At 39.3% G+C, this 21,303-nt stretch overlaps 2 protein-coding genes across 5 annotated transcripts in view; one reads left to right on the top strand and one right to left on the bottom strand.

Moving 5' to 3' along the window:
- LOC137498527 (uncharacterized) overlaps window positions 1–21,303 on the bottom strand; it is a 141,867-nt gene that overhangs the window by 43,300 nt on the left and 77,264 nt on the right. The window lies entirely within an intron of this gene.
- The window catches only part of LOC136863967 (solute carrier family 12 member 9), a 246,727-nt gene that overhangs the window by 186,527 nt on the left and 38,897 nt on the right, over window positions 1–21,303 (top strand). For both annotated transcript variants that reach the window (XM_067140433.2, XM_067140432.2), the window contains exon 13: window positions 17,590–17,781. In XM_067140433.2, the coding sequence (XP_066996534.2) occupies window positions 17,590–17,781 (192 nt within the window). The remainder of the gene's footprint in view (window positions 1–17,589; window positions 17,782–21,303) is intronic.

Raw genomic sequence — 21,303 nt, 5'->3', positions numbered from 1 at the left:
ATCTCCCGAATACTGGATACTGGCCGCACTTAAGCGACTGCAACGAAATATTTATTTCAGGCTCTGAACACTGCCTTCAAAAGTATTATCGGCATTCCTGTCTATCCTTTAAATTCCAACACGTGAAATGTTGAGAAATGTATTAATTTCACATACAGTGATACTGTTAATTTACACTCGATATACTGAATAATTATCACTGTTCTTCTTCACCTTCATGACTACTAATGTACTTTCACTCTAACAGAATCTATAATGAGTTTTCTGGTACTGAATTACAGAGTCACCGTGTCAGCGTAACAAATTATTTCAAACGACTGGTTGATGTGAAGCTAGACTGGTCACAACTGGTGACTGGTAACAACTGGGTGATGTGAGGTCCCACTACTGGTTATTTATGGACGATATGGTTTCCCGCCGAGGTCATCCCTGGTCATCTCATGGGGAGGGGTGTTGGTTATCCTAAATCGGCATATGCAGGTGGATTTGGATCTCTTGATTTATCCCACTTAATAAACTTGCAATACACATTCATGTGTTGTATTCTGAACTCATATCGTTCGGTGATCATGGAAATATCACTTAATTCCTGTCCTCCACCTTTCGCGTGCGAAGTCGGCATCCCTGATGGCGTGCTCTTCTTGACCGATGGCGAGATAGCGTGGGTCATTTCCAAGAATTCATTACTTTAATTTATTACAATTACTATTAATCAACATGGGAATGATATTACAAAAATCCCCTCTATTCAATTCTGTGGTTGGAATACTTTAATTATTGTTATCGGAGAAGCTAACTGGAGTTCACTCTGAGTTTCTCTTATGTTGGTTTATCTGCAGGCCTATGATAAATCTTTCCATTGGTCAACACCGCCTCGGTTAGTTTAAAATCTCTTTGTTGCAACCTGACAACACAAAATGCCTCGAGGCGTTGGAAACGTCATATTCCTCATATCGGTGAGACACCTGGCTCGCCCTTGTTCAGAAATAAATATTCTTTCACTTCTGTGTAGTCATTACTTCTGTTGTTGTGAGCTCTAGATTTAATCCTCTTAGCTTCTGACCAAGAAACATTCTCCCCATAATGACAAGCTTAACTGTGGCGACGGACTGTCACGATATGTCTGACTATGTTGAAATCCTTCCGTCCACACAAAACTGACACTGTATTCAATTTAATATTCCTATATATTTGCATTCATCTTATAAAAATCAAATCATGAAAACTAGGGTCTATCTCATCCAGGTACAATATATCGCGCTGACAGGCCGAGAGTGAGTCATCATTGGACTCAGAGTCATGGTGAAGTCAGTCATTGCGACAGTGAGAGAGAGACAGTGCAGTAAGAGATTGTAGGGTGTAGGTTAGAGTGAGTTGATATCTGTATTTGTCAGAATCGACTTGAGTGAAAGGGTAATCAGTCTTGCCTTGTGATGGCAAAGTGAATAATCAGTGTGTGGACTGTTGATATCTATTCTTTTCAGAATCGACTGTGTGATGGTGAAGAGAATAACCAGCGTGAGAACTTGCTAATGTCTGTACTTGACAGAATCAAGAGTGATGATGTTGATGCTTGTTGTTTATTTAAAGTGGCCTAATATCTAGGTCATCGGCCCCTAATTGTACGAAATGAGACAAAATGTAATGACAAATTAAAAGTCCAAAATCTTCCACTGACCAGAATTCAAAACGTGAGGACGAGGAATGAATGGATGGATATGAATTTAAAACAATCAGTGGATCCGACCCACAATGCCTCACATTCACAGAAACTGACGTAGAACAATTGTGTTACTGACCAAGGGACTGCTTCTATAGCATAATACTGAATCGATGATGCTTGTATTCTAAAGGATTCCAAAATCCAAGTCATCGGCCCCTCATAATGGTACTTACCGCTAGGAACGGAGAACCATTTTCTTTGTCATGTTGCGGTTCTAATCAAAAGTAGCGTAGACTCGCGGTATTCCACACATTACGGTACTACTCACAGGTAATGAAATTCGCACGTGTGATACAGACCTATGGTGTTTCGCACAATGTGGCGCCATTTACAGGCAGCACAAACCTATGGTGTTCATCACATACGTGTACTAACCACAGGGACTCGCACTATCCCGTGGTGTTCCTCATATAGTGGGTACTAATCATAGGAAAGCCAGAACCATGGTGTCGCTCCTAAAGTGGTACCAATCACAGGTACTGTAAAAGCTGGCAACGCACTCTGTTGCTACTAATCACAAACCTATTTTGTACCTAACATAGTAGTACTACGTGCAAGTAAAAGCGACCCATGGTGTTCCCCACGTGGTGGTACTAATCACAAGTGGTGTCATGGTTATAATACAATCATCCTTTGGTCGCCCCTTTTAGTCGCCTATTATGGCAGGCAGGGGATACCGTGGGTGTATTCTTCGTCTGTGTTCCCCACCCACAGGGGGTAGAATAGAGACTAAATTGTTTCAGTGTATTTCCCATAATAGAGTAGTGTTGTGTATAATTTTGTATGACTGTGTGGTGTTAAGGAATAGACGTAGCGGTAATAAAGTGGTTTTATGTAAGGAAGTGAACGTATCTCATGTGATATTTATGTACACAAATAAAATAAAATTGCACTGAGAATGATAACTACCGCCACTATCAAAATTCACATCAGACTCAATCTCCTCTAAAATTGTAGGATTTCCTCCAGATGCATCTTACATTCGTACGCGGCAGCCTTAATTCAAACACAACGTTTATAACTGTGTGACAAAAGAGAAACGTTTTCCTGCAGAACTACACATGGAAATAATAAAAATTAATTGTTTTAAAGTGTGGCTAATAGATGGCAGAAGCATATAATACAGTTATAAGGCAGACTGAATATATCCAAGCACTGGCGGCACAAAATCCTACTTGAGTATACTTGTTGTTTATAAGTTTCATTTCCGTATTGATAGATATTACTGTTTACTATTTACTAGCTGAATGTGAATAAATTTTGTATTGATAAGGTGGTGACTTATATTTATATTGTTTTTGTAAAGTAAAAATGAGTATACTTGATCGCAGCACTGGCGGGCCATTTCACGCAGCTAGAGTATATTTGATCAATGCAGTGAAGCGGTTAAGGAAGACACATCTATTTGTTTCCATAAGAGTTCACTGGTGGCAATGACCTGACTGTGTTTATGGGGATGTTCGTTTATTATACGTTCTGCTCTGTACTGAACACCATCTAGTTTTCTCATATTTTCCATTGTCATTGGGTGCCGGGAAGGAAGTCTGTAGTGTAGTATGGGCTGCACCAGGAAAATGTATGTCGTTTGTAGGGCTTGGCTTCTTCCTCCAAAGAGACATCTACGGACAAAACCTAGTGCTCTGTATGCATTACACCTCACTACCTCCTCCTGCTTATTCCATTTTAGATTCTATGTAATGTGAATACGGAGCACCTTGATGGATTTGGAAGGTTTTAGCTAGATTCCATATAGAGGGCTGATTCTGCAGTGGTTGTCTAGCTCTGCTTATTACAGACTATGAATCGTTAGATCCCTATTGATGGTTGTACAATTTTGTAAGTAGCTCTGCTTGGTCATATATATTTACACTTCTTAACAATTATGCACATTTTATTTACATCACACCACAGAGCTATACTATCCAGATCTGATTGGAATTGTACCAGATCATCACTATTTTTCATTGCTCTCTAAATGATTGTACCATCGACATACTGTGCCATGGTCTAATTTACACAATTTTGTAAGTTGAGGGCATAAATTATGTACAGGAGGGGCCCTATCACACTACCCTGAATTACTCCAGAAGTGATTATGGTTTGGTCTGATTTGGCCCCTCCGTACAGAACACATTGCGTTCAGCCCACCGAAAATTACCTCAGCCATGCTAAGAGTTCACCCTGAATGCTGTAGTTGTTAAGGCTCTGATGTGACACCTGGAGAAAAGCTTTGCTCCAGCCCAGGGTCATGCGGTCTATTTGAGAGACATCCATCTGCTCCAAGGAGAACTGCCAGTCATCAATGACTTTTGTTAAGTGTTGTGCAAGATTTTTCAGGAAGGAAGTTGTGCTGGTTTGAGTTCAGCAGGTTCCTCTCTCTGAGAAAATCCAACATATATTTAACAAATAGATGGTCCGTACATATACAGACCCCAGACCTCTGATATAATTGAAACTGGGTGGTTATCATTTACAGTTTCCTTGTCTCCATCTTTGAAAACCAGGACTACATTGGCTTCTTTCCATTCCACAGTCCTGGTATTCATGGAATGGACAAAGATATCAAGGATAATTTAATAAAAAACCACCTATTCAATACTTTCCACGTTTAATGTGGTTATTATCTACATGATTTTATGTAGACTTATTCGGTCAGGTACATGTTTCACCCATTATTTTGGGCATCTTCAGCCTGTAAACAACCTTTAGGTCAAGGTTTGGGACCTTATTTAACCAATATAAACATACCAATATATACAATATATACATTATATACAATATATACAAACATTAATGAACTCTTAAGATGGGTAACATAAGTTAATACAGTTAAGTTTTTTGGTCCTAATCTATCTAATATGAAAAATGTCCAAAACTAAAATGGATCTTCTTTTCGGTAAAGAGGATTACATATCGGGGTTTATGTGACCCCTATATCATATTAAGTTCTTGACGTACCGTGTCTGGTGACAGGATGTGTCGTCAACAATAAGTGGAGATTTGAACTGATTGTTGCTTGTAGGTTGGTCAAGATTGAAAGTATAAATTTAAATTAAATGTGTTTTAACTTGGCAGTTCTATTCTGGTTAACTTAAAATGTTCAAAAAAAAAAAATTAAATGAAACGGATCTTCTTTTTTATCATAAGCCTTGACAAAGGGTGATATTAAAACTGGGGCTTATTTGACCCATGATTTTCATTTTCATGTTCTTGACGTAACTAATATTTAAATGTGTTGTCATGCACAAGTGGAGATTTAAAAAGCCTACAATAGAACTGCCAAGTTAAAACACATTTAATTTAAATTTATACTTTCAATCTTGACCAACCTACAAGCAACAATCAGTTCAAATCTTCACTTATTGTTGACGACACATCCTGTCACCAGACACGGTACGTCAAGAACTTAATATGATATACGGGTCACATAAACCCCGATATGTAATCCTCTTTACCGAAAAGAAGATCCATTTTAGTTTTGGACATTTTTCATATTAGATAGATTAGGACCAAAAAACTTAACTGTATTAACTTATGTTACCCATCTTAAGAGTTCATTAATGTTTGTATATATTGTATATAATGTATATATTGTATATATTGGTATGTTTATATTGGTTAAATAAGGTCCCATACCTTGACCTAAAGGTTGTTTACAGGCTGAAGATGCCCAAAATAATGGGTGAAACATGTACCTGACCAAATAAGTCTACATAAAATCATGTAGATAATAACCACATTAAACGTGGAAAGTATTGAATAGGTGGTTTTTTATTAAATTATCCTTGATATCTTTGCCTAACGTCATCTTCAATACGGAACAATAATGAGAGTTGTTACTTGTAATTCATGGAATGGTTGAGAAGTCCAAAGAGAAGGTGCCAGGGTGGCTGCACAGTTCTTCAGAATTCTTGCTGGCACTCGATCTGGCCCAGTTGTGGCATGTGGTCTTGTTTCAGAAGGCTCTCCTTGACTTCACTTCTTCAGAAGTACAGGTTGGTTAGAGGGAAGAGGCGGGGGGGGTGTTGTCCTTGAATATAACCTGTTCTCACCCCCTGTGGGTGGGGGACGCAGACGAAGAATACACCCACAGTATCCCCTGCCTGTCATAAGTGGCGACCAAAAGGGTGACCTATCCGCAGACTTGGATTGTGGTTTGGTATCATGAGTTGGACCCCCTGTGGATGGGAGGGGCTGAATACATTCACAGGTAATCCCTGCCTGTCATAGAAGGTAACTAAAAGGATCATGTGGCCATAGGTCCCTTCTTTATTTAATTTTTTTTTTTTAGGGTTAGTTGTAGACCGATTCAAAATTCTTCATGCACGTGCTGCTTGGATATGGGCCTCTTATATGTGCAATTACACTCGAAAGCCCGCTGGTGATCCTGGGAAGTCTTCGGGTGGGAGCGCCATATACCCATGTGGTACTATCTGCCTGACAACACAGGTCCCCGTACAGCCGAATGCCAGGATATATTATTAATTTTTTTCTCTATATTTATTACTCTGTACACGCTATGGGGTCCATTCTATTGTGAGTGATTGAAGGAAGGGAGTCCTAGTGCTCAGTGCCTCAGTCATTCCGTATTAGGCGTCGTCTAACATCGGATTCCGGGCAATACCTGCTACGACCAGGTGGGTATTGCCTTGGCTGCTTGGTTCGGCTACAGAGGCCCCTGATCAGAGTGGGTGGCATTTGGGGAGGATGATTTCGGGCACAGCGTCGAAACAACTTCTGCCTGCCACGAGTAGTTCGCTACCCAAGTCTTTAACATGTGATTCCCTAAGGTGGGCAACCCTTTGGGAACAAGCTCAGCGCATTAGTTTGGGTTCCAGCTTCCCTAGGTTCCTGGTTGCTACCAGAACCGAGGGGGCAATATTTCAAGCTGGTCAAATCGATCCTTTCAATCGACTCGTCAAAGGTGTGTATACGACGAACTTGAGGATCTTAAGAAAATGCGCAGTACCGGGCGAGTTGGCCATGGGGTTAGGGGCACGCAGCTGTGAGCTTGCATCTGGGAGATAGTGGGTACGAACCCCACTGTCGGCAGCCTTGAAGATGGTTTTCCGTGGTTTCCCATTTTCACACCAGGCAAATGCTGGGGCTGTACCTTAATGAAGTCCACGGCCGCTTCCTTCCCATTCCTAGGCCTTTCCTATCCCATCGTCGCCATAAGACCTATCTGTGTCAGTGGGACATAAAGCAAAAAAAAAAAAAAAGCGCAGTGGTGGTTTGCTTCTTTAAGACGAGTACTGCGTTCCAAGCAGATCGGTTGTTTAAGTGTGACCAGTTTGGCGAAATCCCCATCAGATTGGAAGAGTTGCAAATGGCATCTCTCATGATTGGTCCATATTGAAACTGACTATAAGCAAAATTATCACAAAATAATTTATTTATTATCACCACCTATTCAATACATGCCACGTGTTACGTGGTTGTAATTCACATAAATACTATATAAACTTCTCAGGGACATGTTTCGCCCCTTCTTAAGGGCATCACAACCCTGTAGGCAACCTTAAGATCAAATGTCTGAAACCTTGTCTATCCATACATGAAAGTTCTATCACACATTAAAGACCTCTTAAAATGATTATTCTACAATTATACTATAAAGAGATGCCACATTACGCAATATGAGTATCGGGAATTAATGGTATCTTGTACACATGAAAATTAAAAACTTTAACATGCTACAATCATACTATATATAGATGCCAAATTACACACTATGTATGTATGTATGTATGTATGTATGTATGTATGTATGTATGTATGTATGTATGTATGTTGGGTATTCAGCCCTAAGGCTGGTTGGATCCTCAACAGCTGTTATAGAAGACGTAGGCATCACTGAAGAGGCGTACTAGGGAAATGAGGAGCGAGGTAGTTTCCTGTTGCTTTCCTCTTATGCACTACGATTATCAAGAATTGATGGTATCCTTGTTTTACTCATTTGCATTGAATAGGTTGATCCTAATAAAATTTTAATAATATTTTTTAAACTGTTATACTTGACAGAGCGACATTATGCTAACCGGACTTCCGGTGGCGTTGGCATTTTTGTCCGATCTGATACCTACAGAGAATGTTGTTGTTGGACGGCGTTGACGAAGCACCGAAAACAGTCGATGAGGAATATAAAAGTGCATTAGAAATTATAAACATTCTAAAAAAGGACAATGAGACTCTTAAAGTTGAAAATCAAGAATTAAAAGAAAGACTGCGATCGCTAGAATTTGGGACTGACCATTCTTCGAGTGATATACCGGTACAAGTAACAAACTCGAGCACGTGGTGTCAAGTAGTTCGTGGATGGCCGGCTAAGAAGAAATCTACAACTGAATTTCCGGAAATAAACATTAGAAATAGGTTTTCTGCCCTAAATAATTTAATCCTGGAAGAAAGTGATCGCGCGCGTGAAACCAAATCATCGCGATCCGTTGCCGTGCCGAGTTTAAAATTTAGGCCTAGAATTCAGATTCAAGACCCAGTTAGGCCTAAATCAGCGAAGGTAGCTGTGTTTGGTGATAGCCAAGGAAGGGGAATTGCGGGAGTGATTAACGACGAGAATATAGCAGCAACCGGAGAAATATATCCAGGAGCTTCTATCAGCAGTGTTGTGGAAAACGTAGAAGCAGCAACTAGGAACTTCGGGAGCGGCGATGCAGTGCTTATCATCGATGGGACGAACGACGTAGCTCGCGCCGACGCCAAGAATGTAAGATCACAACTTAAACATACACTAGGGAAGCTGACCCACACTAACGTTTTTGTAGTGAACGTGCCCCACAGGCATGATTTGAGTAGAGACTCGTGTGTGAACATTGAAGTGGACAAGGTCAATACAGATATTGTTAAAATTTGTAAACATTTTCGGAATACTCAGGTTATTGAATGCAGCAGTTTTGAGAGATACTGTTATACAAAACATGGCCTCCATTTAAACAATTCAGGTAAACGAAAGATAGCAAATATTATTCTAGATTTTATTAATCTTAAGATATGTACTGTAAAACAGGCAACTCCCTTGAGTTATAATACTGACCAGGAAAACTAGTAGAAAGAGCCAGCTGTACTTCAAGCTGGCTCAGTCAACTAGAAAAAGAAACTCAGGATAGTAAGGAATTTCAAGTTACCCAATTGCAACAGTCAAGTTTTAGGGAGGAAGGGGGTCTGAGATTGCTCTTGGTAAACTGTCAAAGTGTAGTAAATAAACAATTAAAATTCGGTACATTGATGGAATCTTATGAGACTGATGTGGTGATAGGAGTGGAATCGTGGTTGAAAGAAGGGGTGGGTAATAGAGAAGTATTTCCAGAAGGGTACACAGTCTATCGTAGAGACCGAGGAGATAAAAAGGGAGGGGGGGGGGTGTTTATTCTGGTGAAGGAAACTTACTGTTCACATGAATGGTTTACCGATGAAAGGGATGAAATATTAGGGATAAAATTAGTTTGTGATAATATGAAGAAGGTGGGAATTATAGGAACATACAGGCCTGGAAGAGAGGAAAGAGACATGGAAATCTTTGAAAAAATAATAGATTATACTCATAAAAACAATAATAATGATATGGTAATAATTGGGGGAGATGTAAATTTGCCTGAAGTTGAATGGAAAGGAGCTGCAAGTGAAGCCCATGAACAGAAACTGGCAAATAAGTTAATTTGGGAGGGAGGATTTACACAAGTAGTACAAGAACCGACTCGTCTCAATAACTTACTAGATGTATTCTTGGTTAAACCATGGGAAATTGTTGATAAAACTGAGGTAATTGAAGGAATAGGAGACCATAAGGCTGTAATAATGGATGTAGGACTCATACCAAAAAGGCTTAATAAGAGGGTTACACAAGACAAGAAATTGTACAGAAAAACTAAAGTTGATGAATTTGGGACTTACCTTAAAACACAATTCAGTTGTTGGATAAGTGAAGGGAGTAACGTGGATACACTTTGGGCTAAATTTAAAGGAATTATTTGGGAAGGAGAGAAGAGATTTGTACCTGTTAAGAAGGGTAAAATGACCTCAGACCCTGTTTATTATACAAGGGAAATAAGAAAATTAAAAAGAAAATGTAGAATAGTAAACAGGAAAATCAAGGAGGGTAGGGAGAGTAGAGAAACTAGAAAACAGCTAATGAGGGAACTGAATAGAGTGAAAAAGGAAGCAAAAGAGAATTATATGAATGGCATACTTCAAGAGGGTAATGACCACAAAGGGAAATGGAAAAAGCTGTATTCATATATCAGGAATCAAAAAGGAAAAGGAGTCCAAATTCCTACAATGGTGGGAGAAGGGGGTGAACACTATTTAACAGATACTGAGAAAGCAAACCTATTTAGTAGGGAATTTAGAGATTCAGTAGATGATTGTCAAGAGTTGGAAACCGAAACAGAAGATAGAGAGGGAGAGAGACATAGGGAAACAAGAAGCTTCTCATTCACAAACGAAGATATTTTCAGAGAAATCCAACTGCTTCAGCAAGGAAAAGCTGCAGGAAGTGATCAAATTACTGGGGAGGTATTAAAGACAATGGGGTGGTACATAGTGCCTTATTTAAAATTTATCTTTGACTATGTCATAAATAATAGTGTAATACCAAAGGAATGGAAGGAATCTATAATAATACCAATTTATAAAGGAAAGGGTGATAAAAGGAAACCAGAGAACTACAGACCAATCAGCCTGACCAGTATAGTTTGTAAAATTCTGGAGAGTTTAATATCGAAGTACATCAGCGGGATATGTGATGATAAAAATTGGTTCATGGGGAGCCAGTATGGATTTAGAAAGAAATTTTCTTGTGAGGCACAACTGGTGGGATTTCAGCAGGACATATCAGATCAGTTGGATTCAGGAGGTCAGTTAGATTGCATAGCCATAGATCTTTCCAAAGCCTTTGATAGAGTGGAACATGGAATATTATTAAAGAAATTGGAGGGAATAGGATTGGACGTAAGGGTTACACGTTGGATAAAAGCATTTCTAAATTCAAGGGTTCAGAAAGTCAAAGTAGGAAATAATGTATCTCAGGAAGAGAAAGTTTGGAAGGGAATTGCACAGGGTAGTATAATCGGTCCGTTACTTTTCTTAATATACGCAAATGATTTAGGGAACAATATAACATCAAAAATAAGATTGTATGCAGATGACATAATTGTTTATAGAGAAATAAGCAACATTGATGATTGTTCAGAATTACAAAAGGACCTTGAAAGTATCCAACAATGGGTTGAAGAAAATAATATGAAGGTTAATGGAGGCAAATCAACTGTTACAACTTTTACAAACAGGAGCTTTAAAACTGAATTTGAATATACTTTGGATGAGGTAGTTATCCCAAAAGATGGCAAGTGCAAATACTTAGGTGTGAGATTTGAAAGTAATTTGCACTGGAAGGGTCATATTGATGACATTGTTGGGAAAGCATACAGATCATTACATGTCATAATGAGGCTACTTAAAGGATGCAACAAAGAATTAAAAGAAAAAAGTTACTTGAGTATGGTTCGTCCATTATTGGAATATGCAAACAGTGTTTGGGATCCTCACCAAGAATACCTAATAAAAGAAATAGATAGTGTGCAGAGGAAAGCAGCAAGATTTGTAACAGGGGATTTCAGGAGAAAGAGTAGTGTATCAGAAATGTTAAAGGAACTTGGGTGGGAAACTTTAAGTAAGAGAAGGGAGAAAACTAGACTTACAGGATTATATAGAGCCTATACAGGAGAAGAAGCATGGGGAGATATCCGTGAGAGGCTTCAGTTGGAAAATAATTATATCGGCAGGACTGACCACAAATATAAAATTAGAAGGAATTTTAGCAGAAGTGATTGGGGTAAATTTTCATTCATTGGGAAGGGTGTAGTGTTTGATCCTTTTCCAAAATCTGTACAGATATTCAAGAAGAGAATAAACAGCAACAGAGAAAATAAATGAAGTATTAGAGGGCATTCGACCTGTGCAGGTTATTGTAAATAAAAAAATGTGTGTGAATAAATTAATTCCATCCCCTGGTCTAAGGAGTTTGGACAGCCAAAGTAGGGGACTGCCTGTAGGGGTGAAGTACAGTGGGGACTTTGAGGGCCCTGGGACCGGTACGGTAGCTGTGAAGGCCCTTCAGGAACTCTGAAAAGTGGTGGCAAAAGGGGCTCTGGTTAAGACGCAGCAGGTCATTATGCTACTTAGGATCCAGAACGGGTAAAAAAAAGAAAAAAAAAAAAAAGAAAAAAAAAGTAAATAAATAAATGCAATGTAAATATTAATGTTATACCAGTTTTATAGTATCATTTGAAGCAATTCCACATACTGTATATCAGTTGACTATATTTGTAAGTAGTACAGGAGATATTATAATTAGAATTTTGTAAACAATATAAATTTATTAAGGATGAGCTGTGTGTTTAATAGAAAACATTGTTAGCGTAAATTGTATAATATTGTATTATAGGAAAAATTTTCTTCTGTTGTTAATTTAATATTTAGTGCTTGACAATAATGTATTTTAGTGTACCATTTGCCACCGAGGTAGACACCTCATTTGCAAATAAAGAGATTTTGATTTGATTTGATTTGAAGAGGTTCCTCTAAGAACCCCGCTGGAGGCTGTAGCAGTTCGCGTTCCACGGCCTATCTTGGCAGCAGTTTGTAATGTTTATTTTCCACCAGGCCAGCCTATTAATATAAATAATGTTACTGATCTTATAGATCAGCTTCCACCTCCATTCCTCTTATTAGCGATTTTAACGCCCATCACCCTATATGGGGCTCTGAAATGCCTTGCCCCAGGAGAGGGGAGTTGGAAACATTAGTAAGAGAGCTGGATTTATGTATTTTGAATACAGGTGAACCAACTCATTTCAGTGTACGTTATGGCACATACTCTCGCATAGACACTAGTCTAGGCAGCCGAACATTATTTCCGCTGTTTTGGTGGAATACACACAATGATCTCTGTGACTGACCATTTTCCCATTGTTCATACTTTGTTGAAACAGAAATCCGTCGAGGTTCCTCCTCGATAGATTCTTAAACATGCTGATTGGCCAAAGTTCACATCACTAGCTGTCTTTAATGATGTGACCAGGCGGACCATAGATGACGATATAACTTACATAACACAAGTTATTCTTGCTGCTGCTGAGGAGTCCTTTCCATCATTTTCAGGGACTCCTCGCTGAAAACTCGTTCCTTGGTGGAACGAAGAAATTGCAGCAGCTATCAGAGAACGCTGTTGCGCTCATAAACGCTATCGTAGGTAGCCTACTGTGGCCAACTTGGTAACATTTAAAAAATTCCGTGCTAAGGCGCGAGTTCTTATTCAGCAGAGTAAAAAAATTTTGTGGGAGAGATATGTGTCGTCTATGATGTCACATACACCGTCATCTCAAGTGTGGACTAAACTTCGATGTATTTTGGGTATACATAGATCATCTTAAGTACCGGGAATTTCCATTGCAGGCAGTATTTTCACTGAACCACTCTTGATTGCTAATCATCTAGTCTGTCATTTCGTGGATGTGTCTGGCTCCAGGAATTACCATTGTGATTTCCTCACTCTGAAACAGGAGACAGAACGTCATCACCTCAGTTTTGCCACTCATGCTTCAGAGGACTATAACGTGCACTTTACAGAATGGGAACTCCGCAGTGCCTTGGCGCTTTGCAGGGACACGTCTGTCTGACTACACAATGTCCATAACCAGATGTTGAAACACCTTCATGAGGATAGTCTGTTACATCTCCTTCGTGTGTTCTACCGAATCTGGATAGAGGGTGAGTTTCCATCTAAGAGGCGAGAGGGCATAGTCATTCCTGACCTCAAGCCTGACAAAAATCCTAAGTATGCTGGAAGTTACAGACCTATTCATCTCACTAACTGCTTGTGTAAGCTATTTGAGAGGATGGTAAATTGCCAACTTGTGTGGTGTCTGGAGAAAAAAGGACTTTTGTCAGAGTACCGATGTGGTTTTTGAGCCACTCACTCGACCACTGACCACTTGGTATGCCTGGAGAGTTCTATCCAGGATGCATTTCTCCACAAGCAGCATTTGGTGGCTGTTTTCTCTTGACTTAGAAAAAGCCTATGACACCACATGGCGATGTCCGACTCGTTGGCTGAATGGTCAGCATACTGGCCTTCTGTTCAGAGGGTCCCGGGTTCGATTCCCGGCTGGGTTGGGGATTTTGACTTTAATTGGTTAATTCCAATGGCCCGGGGGCTGGGTATTTGTGCTGTCCTCAACATCCCTGCAACTCGCACACCACACATAACACTATCCTCCACCACAATAACATGCAGTTACCTACAAATGGCAGATGCCGCCCACCCTCATCGGAGGGTCTGCCTTATAAGGGCTGCACTCGGCTAGAAATAGCCACAAGAAATTAAAAAAATTACCACATGGTGATATTGTATCCTTTCAGTCCTGCATCAGTGGAGATTCCGAGATAACTTGCTGGTATTTATTGTGCATTTTTTGTCCCTCCGTCTAGTCCGTGTCGGAGTAGGGAGGGCATGTTCGCAATACCACGTTCAGGAAAATGGAGTCCCATAGGGATCGTTTCTTAGTGTCACCCTGTTTGCAATTGCCATAAATGGTATTGCCGCTGCTGCTGGTCAGCAGTAATAACGTCGCTGTATGTGGACGATTTTGTGCTGCATTATGGCTCGCACAATATGGCATTCGCAGAGTGACAGTTACAGCATGCAATTAGGAGAGTGGAACAGTGGACTTTAGAACATGGCTTGCAGTTTTCAACTGCAATGTCCTCTGTTGTACACTTTTGCCTGAAGCACACTCTTCATTTGCATCCTGAGTTTTATTTAGGGATTGCCTCTCTTCCTATAGTTGATACTTACCGATTTCTTGGGCTCCTTTTCAATAGCAAATTATCATGGGAGCCACGCATGTGGCAGTTAAAAGTGCAATGCACTAAGAAGTTGAATATTTTGAAGTTTCTTAGCTGCACTACTTTGTCAGCGTACTGGCCTTCTGTTCAGAGGGTCCCGGGTTCGATTCCCGGCTGGGTCGGGGATTTTAACCTTAATTGGTTAATTCCAATGGCCCGGGGGCTGGGTGTTTGTGCTGTCCTCAACATCCCTGCAACTCACACACCACACATAACACTATCTTCCACCACAATAACACGCAGTTACCTACAAATGGCTCCTACGATTTTATAGGGCACATATTTTATCCAGGTTAGACTATGGCAGTGCAGCATATGGATCAGCAAGTCAAGGCGTCCTTGCAAAACTGAATAGCATCCACACAGTGGGGTTAGGTTGGCAACAAGAGCTTTTCGTACAAGCCGCATTGCTAGCCTGCTTGCTGAATCTGGTGCAGAACACCTGAGGCGCCAGTAAATGCTTCTGTCCTATGCTGCAAATTTGCGACATATGCCACTTCACCAAAGCTATCCTTGCGTATTCCACAATGGAAACCGTCGGCTGTACGCTGCTTATCCTCGAGCAACACGGCCGGTTGAAATATGCTTGGATAGCAATTGTTTGATGTACCTTCGGTTCCCTGTCTTGTCAGACAACCAAGTGGGGTACCTCCGTGGATAATATGATGAAATCAAATGATCCTGGATCTGCACACTGGCCCAAAGGGAAACATGGGCCCCTCGATTTATTGGAGGCTTTTCCTGTCTGGTGTTGGCCGGTATCCAGATTCAGTCGTCGTTTACACGGATGGTTTGAGGGCAGAATCGAAAGTGGGATGTGCGTTCATTGTCAACGATAGGTTCCTTTTTACTCTCCCGGAAACCTGTAGTGTGTACACAGCAGAGCTATGCTATCTGTGAAGCTCTGCGGTGCGCACTGTCGATGAACGCCGACACTTTCTTCTGTGTACAGACTCCTTGAGCTTGCTACGGTCTATTGATGCATTTTCCTCGGCACACTCTGGTGCAGCGGATCCAGGACCTGCTTGCCAGGTGTTCAGGTGCCGGCACCAGAATCGTGTTTATGTGGCTCCCAAGCCACATGGGCATAGAGGGAAACAAGTTAGCTGATAAGGCTGCCAAGGAGGCTGTTACATTGCCCCCATTGCTTTACAAGGTTCCAGCAAGTGAGATTCACTCTCAGCTGAGACATTTGGTTTTGTCCCATTGGGAGATGGAGTGGCAGGCCACTCCACTTCCAAATAAGCTGAGAGCGATGAAAGGTACAACGAATGTATAGAGGACTTCCCTTCCGGCTACTCGGAGGGAAGCAGTGGTATTACGTCTTCTTCAGATCGGCCACAGTATATTGACGCACTCCTATTTAGTGAAAGGAGAACCCCCTGCGGTGTGTACTTGCGGCGATCATCTTACCGTAGTACACATCCTTACGGAGTGCATGGACCTGATTGATCTGCGCCGTAGTCTAAAACTCCCGAGTACCATCTCTCTCATCCTGCAAGGTGACTAGCAGACAGCAGACCTTGTCATCTGTTTTACGAGCGATAGTGGTTTATTTTATCACATATAAATGTAGTGTTTCGTATTAGTCTTTGTATTATTGTTAGCATTTTATTAATTTGACTCTGTTTTAGTTTGTGTTTGTATATTTTAATGTGTTTTAAAAAGTAGTAATTTGCATGATATATTATTGCATTTTAAGGCAATGTCTTATTCTACCATAATCTATCATCTACCATTTTACCGAAAATAAGGCATGGCAAATTAGATCCACTGACTATTTTAAATTCACAACCATTATTAATCTTCATTTGTTTTAAATTATAGTCATTGTATACATTTTAAAATTTTAATTATCATATCATGTCGTCCGTCTCGTACCATTAGGGGCTGATGACCTTAGATGTTAGGCCCCTTTAAACAGCAAGCATCATCATCATCATCATTTAACCTGTTCTCTTTCTCAGTTGGGGCAGAGAAGTTATTTTTAAATTTACTGTTGAAGGTGTCTGCAGTTTCTTGTGGTGTGGAGACTACCTTAATGTTATGTTTAAATTTGGATGGAGCTCTGTTACAACCTTTACCCCTGAGAAAAGCTCCCAGTTCCTTTAGAGTTGCTGTTGAGTCTGTGAATATGAGAATTGCAGGAATCTCTTACAGATTGTTTACACTTGTTCCTAGCCAACCTGTACTTCTCACACTCCCAGGGTTTCTTTTCCATTTTTGGAACCGGCTGTCCCTCATTTGATTCTCTCATACTATCTCCTTGGTGATCAATGGTGATTTCCGTTTGCAGGTTATATTGGTTTCGTCTATGCATTGGAAGACATTTTTTTCTTCCATTCTTGCCATATTTTGTATATGTCTATACTGCCAGTGAATTTTGAGGTGAGAACAGGGAGGTGGTTTGATAGTAAAGTGGATAGATCATTCCAGGGTATTTGGGAAAAATTATAAGCTGTTCTTGTATGGAGTTTGGGAGGTGGTTTTATATCGGTCATTGTTGGGTTGATTGTGATATGTTACTTAGGAATTGATCAAGGGTTGAGCGTGTTGTTTGTATAATACGTGTGGCTTTTAATACTAATTGATGAAGGAATAAATCATAAAAAGCAGAAAGGAATCTATTGCTGAGGTGTTATGGGGGACAGGGCAGCATTTCTGGACTACATAATTTCTAGGTTGAATTGGCAGACATTATACTTGTATCATTACAATAATAATAGATAATCTTCTTTGTACATTAGTCAGAAGTAATGTGTTCAGTCCAAGGATTAATGTCAGTTACATCTGTTGAAATAACAGTGAAGGAAATTTTTTTAACTGCACTGATTAACAAAATCTGTCCTGTTCATTTGTGACCATATTATTGAAAATAATATATTATTTTTATTATATATTATAAATTATATTTCATCATTTTTATTTAGTATTTATAATTGTAGGTTCCTGGGTGGAAGAACCTCACCTTAAGAGTTTTCCAGTATACTGTAGCCCATCAGCAAACATCTGTCGATTTAGAGGTTACCAGCACTGTAGAACCACCTCATAAAAACACACATGTGCCTTCACACACAAGTGCTGAGCGACTGTGCAACTTGCTACAGAGCCTTCGAATAGCTGCAACCATCCATCAGGTAATCTTCTACATCTGTTAAAAATATCTGAATACTTTTAATGATTGAGATTATAATGAAAGTGATGTAATTTATTTTATTTTAAAGAATTACAATAGAACCCCATTTGTGAGTCAGTGTGGATTGAGGCCACCTCGGATATGTGGAAACTGGGAAAATATGGGTGGCCATGTGGTCATAAAAATGTTGTCAAAAAATGTCAGTATCACTAAGCTTCTTGTCATATCTTAGTGAGTTTTGTATTTTAAAATTTTTATTTTTATTAAATTCTATTTGTTTTATGTCGCTCGGACACAGCCGATCTTATAGCGACGATGGGGTAGGACAGGACTAAGACCTGGAAGGAAGTGACTGTGGTCTAATTAAGGTACAGTCCCAAGCACCTGCCTGATGTGAAAATGGGGAAACCTTAGAAAACCATGTTCAGAGCTGCCAACAGTAGTGCTCGAGCCCACTACCTCCCGAATGTAAGCTTACAGCTCAGCAACACAAACCACGTAGCCAACTTGGTCAGTTTTATGTTATGTAAAATCAAAGAGGAAAAATCCACATTCATGTTTAATTTTTGGAATTAATAATGTATTACAATGTGTAGGTAATACATACATACATACATACATACATACATACATACATACATACATCTTCATTATAGACTGTAATGCTCTTCAGCGTTCTATCTGCAAGTCTCTAAGAATTTACTAACTGCTGCCACAATGCTCTATTTGTAACTAGTTCTGTGGCCTCGTTTAGCTCTATACCTCTTATCTCTAAAACATTAGAAACTGAGTAACCATCGCTGTCTTGGTCTCCCTGTACTTCTCTTACCCTCCATAACAGTCAGTTGTTCTCGTACATGACCTGTCCTCTTCCATGCGCCTCACATGACCCCACCACCAAAGTTGGTTTATGCATACAGCTTCATCCATCAAGTTCATTTCTAACTTATCCTTTGTATCTCCTCATTCTGAACACCCTCCTGCCAATGTTCCCACCTTCTTGTACCTGCAATCATTCTTGCTACTTTCATGTCTGTTACTTCTAACTTATGAATAAGACATCTCAAGTCCACCCTACTTTCACTCCCGTAAAGCAAAGTTGGTCTGAAAATAGACCAATGTAAAGATAGTTTTGTCCGGGAGCTGACTTCTTATTACAGAATTTTGTTGATTGCAACTGCCAGCTCACTGCATTAGCTTTGCTGCACCTTGATTCAATCTCACTTAATATACTACCATCCTGGGAGAACATACATCCTAAATACAGTAGATGTCTGCTATAGCAAGTGTGGCATACTGCGAGAATTTCGTTTTAACGACAGCTTTTTTCCTGTCCTTTGAAAATTCCTATATTAAACTGTGTATTATTCTTTGGGTGCAGCAAGAACTCTATCACTGATTTATCCATTATTATGAGCGATAGCATAATTTTTTTCCATTACCAGTATTTATGCACTCCAGCGATTATATTGAATGGGATCGTTCATATTCAGTATAGATTTTTCACTATGTACATTAGCGAACTCTCTCATCTACATTTGAACTTGAAGGCGATGTCCGAGTTGATTAGTAATACTCGTCGACTGGTGTTCTATATGCGCAATTCGAAATGAAAGAGAACATTTTTCGTAATAAATGTGTAAATAACGTGGCCGATAGCAGTAGTTAATTAAACGTGAGGAACTTCATCTTATTTGCCCGTATTGAACTGAGATCACAATTGAAATAAAAATCTTGTAGGTTCCACCTTGTTCAATACAAATACACTGTTGTTAGATAGTTTTTACAACATATACTGTATTTTATTGCAGAACTAGTTTCGGTGCTCATTTAGGCACCATCATCAGCTGCATAATAAGTCGAGAAAACCTTGGTGATATAACAATATAAAACAACATATTGATACAGTTAACTCTTTAATATCTATCTAATGTCAAAACTCTAATTTACAACAAGATAACCCGTGCGAGTCAAAAATGTAAATTCTCATCTCTGAGTGATGAGTTGTCTTCAATATTCTGTGATGGCTATATTCTATACACTCGTGAAAATAGAGTTCAAATACAATCTTAAAATTGAAGAATTAGAGCTGAATCAAGTCCTATAATGTTAAAATGTTCATTTCACAGATGCATTGCTAGACATTTATTGAATAAAAAAACCTGTGCTGCAGTCGCTGCACCAAGTACACAACCGTTGAGGGTTGTTTTGGACTGAGAGGCTATGCCCGCTTAACAACATCAGGGCAAATAATCACAGTTTCAACCATTAGATACACAACATGAGAACTAAGTTTCCACACATCAGTAAACTTCAGAAGACTGTGTGCAGTTTAGCAATTTAATGAACACAAGTTTTTTTATCCAATAAATGGCTAGCAATGCATCTGTGAAATGAACATTTTAACATTATAGGACTTGATTCAGCTCTAATTCTTCAATTTTAAGATTGTATTTGAACTCTTATTTTTACGAGTGTATAGAATAATAGCCATCACAGAATATTGAAGACAACTCATCACTCAGAGATGAGATTTTACATTTTTGACTCACAAGGGTTATCTTGTTGTAAATTAGATTTTTAAAACTTAACATTAGATAGATATTAAGGAGTTAATTGTATCAATATGTTGTTTTATATTGTTATATCTCCAAGTTTTTCTTGACATTATGCAGCTGATGATGGTGCCTAAATGAGCACCAAAACTAGTTCTGCAATAAAATATATTCTGTAAAAACTATCTGACAACAGCGTATTTGTATTGAACAAGGTGGAACCTACAAGATTTTTGTTTCAATTGTGAGCAGTAGTTAACTCGTTAGAAATAAAGGCTGAAGTAAACGATCGCTTAATTTTAAAACTATGTAGGCTACTGAAATTAAACAAGAATGTGATACACCTCAAAATATAGCACAGAGTGGATGACTGATTTTGGAGGTTAGTTTATTCAGTAAAACCTCTTTAGGCGTTTCTGCAGGGAACAAGGAAAGATAATCTGTAAAGCGAGAAAACGTACTATTGAATAACCGAATAAAAACTATCCAACATGAATATGTAAACAATTGATATGTTATTTCCAGCATGCACACATTTTACATCGTGTATGCATGGGTACAGTGAAAGATATAGGTTATCTACCATTTCTAAAGATGCAATTAGAGTATGTATTAAAAGACGAGAGAACAAATGTGAAAACCTTTTCCACTGGGGCTTATTAAATAAAAGCTTTTTATTGAAAGATGTGAAAAACATCTGACAACAAATACAAAAACTTCTGCAGTGTGGCCCCATAAAATTATCAGTGCATTATTGCAGATCACACACTTTCTAAAACAAATGTCGGCTGAAGCCTTATATTTTGGACCTGTGGGTTAAACATTGTTTTCTGGTCACACTCTACAACCATGATTTATTTGGAGGTTAAACTTGACCATGTGCGAGAGAAATGACATTTACCGTCATCTTAAATGTGACAGCACTTCGATCGACTCAAGTCGAAACTTGAGTTTCAGCATATGCGCCA

Source organism: Anabrus simplex, chromosome 2, assembly GCF_040414725.1.
Source record: "Anabrus simplex isolate iqAnaSimp1 chromosome 2, ASM4041472v1, whole genome shotgun sequence".
Lineage (NCBI taxonomy): Eukaryota > Metazoa > Arthropoda > Insecta > Orthoptera > Tettigoniidae > Anabrus > Anabrus simplex.
This window is presented reverse-complemented; position numbering and strand designations above follow the sequence as displayed.